Below are 11031 nucleotides of genomic sequence, written 5' to 3'. Positions count from 1 at the left end.
TTGGACACAAGAAATAAATTACCGACAGAACCAACAAACAAAAACAATAAAAAAGAGCATTAAGAACTTTAATGAATTAGCACACATGGACAATCTCCAATATACACCGAAGGGTATCAACACACATCGACAATCTCCAAGTGGTTGATATAGTTACACGTGTTTTTACCTCTTTTACATGGCTCTTGGGTAGCGTATAAGGATTAATGTAGGGAATTGGGCTTCGATAATCACTTGTACTGCCCATTTGGGACTTTAATGATCTTTGTGGGAAACCGTAAAAACGCAAAGGCAAAAAGACTCGAGAGCCCAAGAATGAAAATATTATGTAATTGACACAATAATAATAAGAATCAATGCAAATAGAATGGTCGTGTGAGAAGCAAAAATCACTTGCTGACTTTTTTTTCATCTTAGCTTTTGCTGGTGATGCCGTGAACCGCTCTCCCCGCTTTCAGTAGCCGCTGTCTCTTGCTTATCGCGGGTGGTTCCATGGTCCCTCGTTGTTCGGCGTTCCTGCAACAAAACATCGTCTCACCATTAGACAATTATTTTAACTCATAAAGACAATGTAAAGGCAAAAAATGGTTACATCGCGATAGAGTGAGTCTTCAGCTTCAAGCATATGTATGATATGTCCCATTTTAGGTCTCTTGTTTGCATCTGGATCCACACAACGCAAAGCAACGAGCAACACTCGTTTAAGAGCCTTTGAAGATGGTGGTTCGGCTATTTTGGGATCAACCACTTCTTCTGATCTTCGGTTTCCTACCATTGTTTTCAGCCACTCCACTAGATTTGTCTGTAAACCAAACATAACAAAGATAATTATGTATAAAACATAAGAGGGAATACAAACAAGGCTGGTCTAAAAATCAAACTAAAGATACCTCTCCTTGAGGGCGACTATAATCAACAGGCTTTCTTCCGGTGATTATTTCCATGATTAATATTCCAAAGCTGTAGATGTCACTCTTCTCGTTTAACATTCCGGTGCATGCATATTCCGGTGCTACATAACTGAACAAGTACAAAGTTGTTTCCTAAAGATTCAGATTTATAAAGGCTTTTATAGAATGATGATTCAGGAGAGAGAGAGTTTTACCCGAAGGTTCCCATGACACGGGTGGTCACATAACTGCTGTCGGAACCCAAGAGCTTAGCAAGTCCAAAATCCGAAACCTTAGCATTCCATTGGCGATCAAGCAATATATTGCTCGATTTTATATCCCGATGAACCACTTTTGGTTCTAGACCCTCGTGTAGATACGCCAATCTATATATACCAAAAGGTTTACATTGTTTAACAAAGATAGAGTAATAACAAACATAGTGGAATCTGTTTCAAAAAAAAAAAAAAAACATAGTGGAATCTATTTAAGTTGTTACCCTTTAGCCATCCCGAGTATAATGTTGATACGGATATCCCAAGAAAGAGGGCTAACATCGCCAACGTCACCGTGAATCCATTGCTCCAAATTGCCATTATCCACAAAGTCATACACCAGCATCCTTTTGTTGTAGAGACAACTCACACATTATTAGATCACAACATTGCTTTCTTCCCAAATTAAAAAAAAAAAGAAGGAAAAATGAGCATCAACATTTACCTGTAAGCACCTTCAACGCAATAACCCAAAAGCCTGACAAGATTCTTGTGCCGTACACGCCCAATCACTTCCACTTCTACTTTGAATTCCTTCTCTGCCTGTCCCCTGTAAGTTAAAAAGACACACCAACTTAAAACTTTTTACAGTTGATGGAGATCAAATTCCAAAAGCATATTCTAGTACAGACACACATGACATAATCTATATACATATAATTCAATAATCCTAATCTAGAAACTGAGGAAAAGATCAAGCTTTGGATTGTAATTCGAGAGTAATGAATGACCTGTTATTAAGCAAGTTCTTGACGGCGACTTTAGTACCATCGTTTAAAACCCCACGATACACAATCCCGTAACCACCTTCTCCGATCACATTCTCTTCACACAGCCCATTCGTAGCCGCCTCAAGCTCTCTCAGAGTGTACCACCGTCCCCACCCGAGATGCGACACCTCCGGTCCAACGTTTCCGCTCCCCGAAAACGACGCCGTCTCGCTGGCACTCGCGGTTCCTCTACTCTCCCCACTCGACACTCGACCTGAGAACACCACTCTGTGCTCCACCTTCCCTATATCCACCTGGATCTCCCCCGGCGCCGGCGCCTGAACGATCTCTTTTATCTCCTTGGATATCGGCGGCGTAGCTACGCCGGCGGAAGCGGAACCGGCTCTCGGCTTGCGATTTTTGCGGCGAGAGGTTAGGCAGAGGGAGAGAAGGAAGAGAGCGATGACGATTAGAGATCCGAGCAAGATTCCGATAACGACCCATAGCCGGAGGCCGAAGATGGACGTCGGTTTCGAAAGCTCTGTGTTGAGGAAAGCAGCATCGTACATGGACATCCTAACTCTACTTCTTCTTTTGCTTTCACTCGCATTTCTTGCCGGGGAAGACACAAACTTCCCGGCGAATTAAGTCAGACAAACTCCGGCCTGAATCTATGCTTGTTGTCGAGTGTTGAATCGATAGCAAGGAGAGTCGAGCACAAACCAACGAAAAAAAAAAAAAAGAAGATAATAATAATTTAAATTAAAAGAAAAAACAAGGAATTTAAACAAAGGCTTTCAAGTGATCTGTTTCTGTGTCTGTGTGGAATGAGCTGTCTTTCGAGTTTCTGTCCGAAGGTTTGAGTGATGGTTAGATGAAACGACGATTTTGTCCTTGTTTCTCGTGTAAGTCAAAGATTGCATTTGTAGTTTCCCAGTGGTTTTTAGGTAATTAATCAATGATGACATGACGGAGGGAGGGAGGGATAGTGACCTGAATTTTTTTTTATTTTTTTTTGTCACTCAAACTGAATTTACTTCTAAACTCTTTTCTTTTGCTGTCTGACCTTAAGCTTCATTATTTGTTTGTTTGTAAGAAAAAAAGTATCTTTAGTGTGGTCTCTAAATATTTTAGGTTTCCTCCTGATAAGGGTTTAGGTGGTGGGGCTGAAAGAGAACGCATTATCGCTATATCATATTCAATTATTCATGCCAACCAAGTAATGTAAGAAACTACAATAAATTAATATTCCAACAAGTCAATGACTTCTTAGAATTTCTAAATCACTTAGTAGCTTTTCTATACTAAGGCTGATCTAATTGTTACTTTCATGTTTTGTTAGAAACTGAAAATTAGCACATGTGTTACCAAGACCCAATCCAATTCCCACGATAAGAAGCCGAGAATCATACACATGGCTATGGGAATACTTCAATCATGGCCTCATGGGCTGATCACAGGTCCAAAGATGGACAAAATAATGACATCAGTCTTTTATTGGAAACTGAAGCTATTTATATTCTAAAAAGTCAAGTTAAATAATATGCTTTATGAAAACAAGTACTATAATTTACATATATTTATGAGAATTACTTTTCAAAATCATAAAAATAAGTACATAAATAACTAAACAATGACAAGAATGATTATGAAAGTATAGAAATGGATTAGAGGTATTGAAAAGATAACAAAGATAGACAAAAAAATTGTGGGGAACTATATATTCCATTTCTATATGAGAAGGTAAGATATAGGAATATTGAAAATATGAGCTAACAAGTTATTTTGTGTAAATTCATTCATAGTCATAACTTAGAGCACCTCCAACCATAGATACTTACTAATAATTAAAAAGAAAAATTAGGAAAATTAGGAAAAGAAGTAACAAAAGTTCTCAAAATATTATGATAAGTTGATAACACATGTTAATATGTGACTAGTTTAAGTTTCTTTTAAACATTAAAATTAGCTACATAACTAAACTTACAAAAATATTAGTTTTATTTGTTGATTTAGAACCCATCTTAGATACTAAACCAATGGAGGTGTTTTAAAGGTCCTTAAAACAAATTAACTTTTTTTATTTTTCAGGTTAAAGGAAGAAAAGGCATATATATTTGGTCTGAATCCAATCCTTGAGAATTTGGCAGCCACAACAACATGAATCTCTTTCTACACAAAAGTAACAACATAACACATAGATTTGAGAGAACAAAAGCATTGACTGAAGAGTCGAGATAAGCTGTGGGGAACTCTGTCTTGTGCAACTAAAGCCGACCATATACACTCACAAGAAGGACATAAGCGATGAAAAACGAAAAGAACTCTTTACATCTATCTACCAAAATTCTATCCCCTTTCTATAACCCACAGTTAGGAGTTACCATTATCATTCATAGAGCCCTGAGATTGTCTCTGCGTGGGCTTCTGAGTAGATGGTAGGTGATGATCAGATCAGAAGAACCTCCTACGAAGGTTACTAGTAGTAGCTTGATAAGAACGCATGAGCAATCCAACACCAATGCCAACACCAAGACACATCCCAAGGCCTATCCCAACTCCAACTCTGACACCTGCATTGAACCAAGAGAGTTGACCATCCTCATCCACGTACATCCCTTCAGGGTAGTAGTAGTAACTCTGTCCCACTTTCATTTCAGACTCATCGTCAACTTCTGATTCTTCCAGGATCTAATCATCAAACAACAAACAAGATAAGAACAAAGCTTGGACTAACCATCAATCAATCAGAAAAAAAGTGGTAAATCCGAAGCATACATGTAGTTTCCGTCCATCACCAGTGGCAAAAACGTGGTGGTCTTTGTCAACTTCCTCGTCCTCAGGGATAGAGTCGAGAGTCACGTGCCTAGCCACCTTCCTCCTTGGACTCGCCTGAATGGTCTTAGTCAAGATCACGGGAACACCCCCGCAGCAGCCAGCTATGTAAACCTCCACGGAGACGCCTAGCGCAGAGGAAGAAGAAGAAGAGCCGTTTCCTCCCATAGCCATGTAACAATCCAAGCCCCATCCAGTCTTGGGATCGCTCACCGTTCCGTTGTTACTCCACGCGCCTTCGATTCTATCTAGATTCCCGCACAGGACCATGTCCTCGCCATCGTAAACCTCGAGATCCACGTATCCGGCGACGCGCACGGTCTCGGTGCTGACGTAGGTCGCCTCCGAGGACTCCCGGTCGACTCTGTCGCGGCGGAGCTTAAGAGACGCCGTCTGGGAGGAAGGAATGCGAACGCCGTTGACCTCGAGGGAAGCGCCGGTTTCGCGGCGAGGGTGGCGAAGGGTGAGAGAGTCAGGGACGCTGTCGACGACGCACGGGGCGATGCGGACGTAGAACAACCGAACCTCCAGCCACGACGACTGCTGCGACAGCGTAATCGATGCCGCCGATGACGGCGCGACGCTGGAGGAGGATTTCATGTGGTGTGAATTGGTTGTACCCTGATGATGATTGTTATCCATCGAAATCATCATCCAGAACGATCAATTCAACAAAATCGAATTCGGAATCAGTTTGATGCTCAGATTGTGAGAATTCTATTCCGCTTGATGACCAGAGAATATGAGAACACATATATTTCGTTTTTAGGTTGACTTCTCTTTTATTTTTTGTTGGGGTTTGAGATATTTTGGAAGGTAAAACAAGGTCAAAGTTAAATTTGTATTGGAGACGAGGTAAAAACGGAGGGGTCAAAGGAGAAACCGACTAGATTATAACTATTCAGACTCCTCGCCACGTGTGTCAGTTTTTTTTGTTAATCAGTTTTTTCTTTTCTTTTAATATACTACTACTAAACTAGATGATGATCCTCTAATATCTTTTTAAACATTTTTTTATTAAGTCATAAAAAACATTTTTTAAATCAGATATATTGTCTTCTGACAATCGATCGATATTTGTGAAAGGTGTATTGATCGATATCCCTATAAGAACATCGATTGACACTTTCTTGTAATCAACAAACGACAGTTGAGATCCAAAATCTAGGTAGTTAACCAGTGAAACATTATCATCCCTGAGCACTGTGTTCAAGGGTTGAGCTCTAATATATCATGCATGCAACTGATAGACATCTATATGATTATAATCTCCAACACCTGAATAGAAACCATGCATCTAATATCTTTCCAATAAATTACATCCTCAATCATCTTTTTAGTCGAGCAATAGACTTGCTCAATTACGATTGCTATTTACATTTAAACCACAAAACAACAAACACTTAGAATTAATAAATTACTAGATTTAATAGGTTCCCTAACTCCTTATAGATTTTATCCCTAAATACTACAATTGAACATCTTATTTGAGAGAGTAATTCACTCATTAGGGTAATTTGAGTGGTATCACAATTATATCCTGATAAATTTCCTGGTAAATAATTTAGATGTTGAGTGAATAACTTGATTTATATATCACTCAAATAATAATGATATATAGTATTAGATTAAGAAGATATATCAAATGGGTTATGTGCTATCTTATATGGTTAAACATCATTCCATCAACACATATAGAATAGTTAAACAAGCATGATCCAGTAAAACCGCTTTAGGCATGATCCATTATTTTCTTACTTATATATGATTTTTTGTTTTTTGTGTGGTAGTGGTTGTACTACTGAGAAACAAAAAACACAAACTTGTGCATTAGACTTATCTATCAAAACCCAAAACCACTCCTTCCTCAAAATGTGCATTGTTGTAAGTTGAACAGATTCTTGAGATTTGGTCCTTAGATTCATGGATTCACCATTTATATTCATACTTTTTTTTGGCCACAAATCTCTTTAGGAGCTTATCCAGTGATGTTGAAATCAGTAAAAAGAGCCAGGTGACTGAAGCTCAATCTTTAGGAGCTTATCCATGGGTTTTTGGATGTTTGGTTTCAGACACGGAAGAAGAGATGTTTGGTTTCAGACAAGGAAGAAGAGATGCTATTTTGGGTATGATGATCTATTATCTTCTCTCTCTCTTCTAATATCATATTTTTCCAAAATTTTTATTTTCCTTTCTTAAAAGTTTTTGATGAAAAATTATTTTATGTTTACCTTTTTAATTTTTATTGTTTCGTCCCAACTTTAGCTGTACCCAAAGAACAACAACGGTCATCATCATCAACCTGCGACGGCAATCTTCACCAAAACCGGCCTCTTGGTATGATCTCTTATCTCTCTCTCTATTAATATCATATTTTTCTAAAGTTTTTTATTTTTTCTTTTTTAAAAGTTTTTGATAAAAAGTATTCTTTAAAGTTTCTCGAGAAATTATGTATTACATGATTGATTATATTAAGCTTAAGTGTAATTGTATAATGTGTGAAAACTAATAAAACATGGTATCCTGTCAATATCTTATTGATCGTTAGAGATTAGCATGTTCGTTTTGATTTCACAATTATCTTCGCTTGGTTTTCTAATGGATCTACTAATATCTAATTTCTCATTTCTTTTATTTTCTATTTCTTTTCTTTTTAAAAATTTTTGATGGAAAGTATTTGAGATAAAATTTATTTCACTCTTTTAGATAAACTATATATATGATGATTTATGTAATTTAAATGTAATTATATAATGTGTGAATACTAATCAAACATGATAGTCCGTTAATTAAATTTTATTGATCGTTAGAGATAAACATATTTGTTTTGATTTTTAGGCTAGTTATTTTTCAAAAAAAAAGTTTTCATCAAATTTTTTTAGAAAAAGTAATACTTTGATGATTTTTTTTCACCTATGTATAATGTATACACTAAAATTTTATATTTTATACGTTATAATTTTTAACATTTAAAAAAAATTATGAATCAATAATATTAATATAAAATTTTATCCGAAAGACTCACCATTAAATGCATAAACAAAAAAACAAACAAACTTAAATCCTATAATCCTAAGCATTATTCTAAACCAAACCCTAAACCCAACCTAAACTAATGCTAAACCTTTCCTACTACCTAAACTTTAAATTCTACCTAACCCTAAACCCTAGCTAAACCTAGACCTTAACCATATCTAACCCTAAACCCTACATAAACCTAACCCTAATCCCTAAACCCTTCCTACTACCTAAGCATATCTAACCCTAAACCCTATTTAACCCTAAACCCTACCTAACACTAAACCTTACCTAACCCTAAAACCCTACCTAAAACCTAACCCTAAACCATACTAACCCTAAACCCTACCTAACCCTAAATCCTACTAACCCTAAACCCTACTTAACACTAAACTCTACCTAACCTAAACCCTACCTCACCCTAAAACCTTTCTAAACCTAGATCATATCTAGCCCTAAACCCTACCTAACCCTAAACCCTACTAACCCTAAACCCTACCTAACCTAAACCCTACCTAATCCTAAAACCTTTCTAAACCTAAATCCTATCTAGCCCTAAACCCTACCTAACCCTAAACCCTACTAACCCTAAACCCCTACCTAACCCTAAACCCTACCTAATTCTAAACTCTACCTAATCCTAAACCCTACCTAACCCTAAACCCTTTCTAACCCTAAATCCTTTCTAACCCTAAACCCTACTAACCCTAAACCCTACCTCACCCTAAACCTAACCTAACCCTAAATCCTACCTAATTCTAAACCCTACTAACCCTAAACCCTACCTAACCCTAAACCCTACCTACCCTTAACCCTACCTAACCCTAAACCCTACCTACCATAAACCCTACTTAACCATAAACCCTTTCTAACCCTAAACCCTACCTAACCCTAAACCCTTCCTAACCCTAAACCCTACTAACCCTAAACCCTGTCTAACCCTAAACCCTGCCTAACCTTAAACCCTACCTAATTCTAAACCCTACTAACCCTAAACCCTGCCTAACCCTAAACCCTACCTACCCTAAACCCTACCTAACCTTAAACCCTATCTAACCCTAAACCCTACTAACTCTAAACCCTGCCTAACCCTAAACCCTGCCTAACCCTAAACCCTGCCTAACCCTAAACCCTACCTAACCCTAAACCCTTTCTAACCCTAAACCCTTTCTAACCTAAACCCTTTCTAACTCTAAACCCTACCTAACCCTAAACCCTGCCTAACCCTAAACCCTGCCTAACCCTTAACCCTGCCTAACCCTAAACCCTACCTAATTCTAAACCTTGCCTAACCCTAAACCCTACTAACCTTAAACCCTACCAAACTCTAAACCCTACCTAACCCTAAACTTTACCTACCGCTAACTCTACCTAACCCTAAACCCTACCTACCCTAAACCCTACCTAACCTTAAACCCTTTCTAACCCTAAACCCTACCTAACCCTAAACCCTACCTAACCCTAAACCCTATCTAACCCTAAACCCTTTCTAACCCTAAACCCTGCCTAACCCTAAACTCTGCCTAACCTTAAACCCTGCCTAACCTTAAACCCTACCTAATTCTAAACCCTACCTAACCCTAAACCCTACTAATCCTAAACCCTACCTAATCCTAAACTCTTTCTAACCCTAAACCCTACCGAACCCTAAACCCTTTCTAATCCTAAACCCTACCTAACCCTAAACCCTTTCTAACCCTAAACCCTACCTAACCCTAAAACCTGCCTAACCCTAAAACCTGCCTAATTCTAAATCCTGCCTAACCCTAAACCCTACCTAATTCTAAACCCTACCTAACCCTAAACCCTACTAACCTTAAACCCTACCTAACCCTAAACCTTACCTAACCCTAAACCCTTTTTAACCCTAAACCCTGCCTAACCCTAAAATCTACCTAACCCTAAACCCTTTCTAACCCTAAACCCAACCTAACCCTAAACCCTGCTAACCTAAACCCTGCCTAAACCTAACCCTAAACCCTTTCTAACCCTAAACCATTTCTAACACTAAACCCTACCTAACCCTAAACCCTGCCTAACCCTAAACCCTTTCTAACCTTAAACCCAACCTAACCCTAAACCCTGCTAACCTAAACCCTGCCTAAACCTAACCCTAAATCCTACCTAAACCTAACCATAAATCCCATCTCAACTTTTATATTTGAGTTGTTTTGAATCAAATGATTTTATATTGTTTAGATACAAAATTAATTATTGTGTTGTTTAATAACATATTTAATAGTATAATGTTGTTTTTCATAATTAGAATAATAATTTTTTTTAAAACACTAACTTTATTAAACTTATGTTGAACTTAACTAGAAGAATGAATTTACTTGTATAATGAAAATTGTATTTAATTTAAAAATTTACAAAAAAAGTTTGATCATGATTCTATCTTAATAAAAGAGATAAATAGGATGGTAACTGGGAGCTGTGCCCTTTCCCTTCTCGTCGACGGAAGTGAATGTTCCTAAGATCGATACAGAGGTGCACTTGAAGTGGGGGATGTGCTGTCCCTATTGGAGGAACCCCCTCCCCATAAGGCTTGGGCCTTCTTTTTTATTTTATTTTTTGATCAAAGGACCTTCTTAATCCTCCAATCATGCAGTAGCTCACAACTTCTGCAGAGTCCTTGATACAAGGGATTGGGATACTAATCTTTTACTAGAATATTTTCACCCGAAGGATATCCCGCTTATTCTCAAACTGCGACCGAGCAACACATGGTCCATGGACGGGTATGCATGGAACTACACAAAATCGGGAGTTTACTCAGTAAAATCAGGATATAAACGGTTACAGGAGATCAAAGCGTGTGACGTTGAAGTTCAGGTTGTACAACCTAGTATCACTGGTTTACAGAGCCATGTGTGGAGCATTCATGCTCCTGGGAAGATGAGACACTTTATGTGGCAAGCCTTGACAGGATGCATTGCAACGACAGAAAGACTTGTTTATAGACACCTGGGCACTGATAGGAGCTGTCCTAGATGCGGTGACCCTGAGGAAACCATTAACCATCTTCTTTTTGAATGTCCCCCCGCCCTTCAGGTGTGGGCTTTATCAGACTATTTGTCCGTTCCGGGTTACTTCCCGAGTACCTCTATTTATCAAAACGTGAGCTTCCTCTTTTGGAAGAAGAAAAATGTGGCATGTATGGAACCACTTATTGAAACTTTCCCATGGATCTTATGGTACATTTGGAAGGCACGAAATGATAAAGTTTTTAATGGAAAAGAGGTATCACCTGTGGATACCCTCCAGCTTGCTTCCATTGAAGCCGAATGTTGGAGGAAAGCC

The 11031-nt window shown here is 38.2% G+C and overlaps 2 protein-coding genes and 1 long non-coding RNA gene across 5 annotated transcripts; 1 reads left to right on the top strand and 2 right to left on the bottom strand.

Moving 5' to 3' along the window:
- Positions 1–47: 47 nt before the first annotated feature.
- Positions 48–3140, bottom strand: LOC103843794 (probable serine/threonine-protein kinase At1g01540). Of its 2 annotated transcripts, XM_033278867.1 has the most exons (8): positions 1897–2450; positions 1611–1715; positions 1390–1512; positions 1106–1276; positions 891–1020; positions 593–802; positions 504–516; positions 48–464 (listed from the first exon to the last, which is right to left on the bottom strand). In XM_033278867.1, the coding sequence occupies exons 1-8, from the start codon at positions 2448–2450 to the stop codon at positions 409–411; spliced, it is 1362 nt and encodes a 453-aa protein (XP_033134758.1). In that variant the 3' UTR covers positions 48–408. The 2 variants fall into 2 exon arrangements, with proteins under 2 accessions (XP_033134758.1, XP_009118815.1); XM_009120567.3 differs by having other exon boundaries at positions 56–516; positions 1897–3140.
- An 833-nt stretch (positions 3141–3973) lies between these two features.
- Positions 3974–5592, bottom strand: LOC103843793 (uncharacterized protein At1g01500). 2 transcript variants are annotated; one of them, XM_009120566.3, is made up of 2 exons: positions 4654–5592; positions 3974–4566 (listed from the first exon to the last, which is right to left on the bottom strand). In XM_009120566.3, exons 1-2 carry the CDS (start codon positions 5362–5364, stop codon positions 4330–4332), a joined length of 948 nt encoding a protein of 315 aa, XP_009118814.2. In that variant the 5' UTR covers positions 5365–5592; the 3' UTR covers positions 3974–4329. The 2 variants fall into 2 exon arrangements, with proteins under 2 accessions (XP_009118814.2, XP_033134759.1); XM_033278868.1 differs by having other exon boundaries at positions 3974–4568; positions 4665–5592.
- A 1098-nt stretch (positions 5593–6690) lies between these two features.
- On the top strand, positions 6691–7681 carry LOC117127905. The gene is made up of 2 exons (XR_004450876.1): positions 6691–6836; positions 6976–7681. It is a non-coding gene; the product is annotated as an uncharacterized LOC117127905 (long non-coding RNA).
- The last annotated feature ends 3350 nt before the right edge of the window (positions 7682–11031 follow it).

The sequence above is a fragment of the Brassica rapa genome, chromosome A09 (genome assembly GCF_000309985.2).
Source record: "Brassica rapa cultivar Chiifu-401-42 chromosome A09, CAAS_Brap_v3.01, whole genome shotgun sequence".
Classification (NCBI taxonomy): domain Eukaryota; kingdom Viridiplantae; phylum Streptophyta; class Magnoliopsida; order Brassicales; family Brassicaceae; genus Brassica; species Brassica rapa.
Note: the sequence above shows the minus strand (reverse complement) of the source record. Positions and strands in the feature narration are given on the sequence as shown.

Excerpts from the sequence above, each read along its gene's own strand:
- LOC103843793 (XM_009120566.3), bottom strand. The coding sequence starts at position 5,364 with ATGATGATTTCGATGGATAACAATCATCATCAGGGTACAACCAATTCA. Across the intron at positions 4,567-4,653 it reads GTGATGGACGGAAACTACAT|ATCCTGGAAGAATCAGAAGT; the intron begins GTATGCTTCGGA and ends TTTGATGATTAG.
- LOC103843794 (XM_009120567.3), bottom strand. The coding sequence starts at position 2,450 with ATGTCCATGTACGATGCTGCTTTCCTCAACACAGAGCTTTCGAAACCG. Across the intron at positions 1,513-1,610 it reads TGCGTTGAAGGTGCTTACAG|GATGCTGGTGTATGACTTTG; the intron begins GTAAATGTTGAT and ends CTACAACAAAAG. Across the intron at positions 1,277-1,389 it reads ATACTCGGGATGGCTAAAGG|ATTGGCGTATCTACACGAGG; the intron begins GTAACAACTTAA and ends TGGTATATATAG.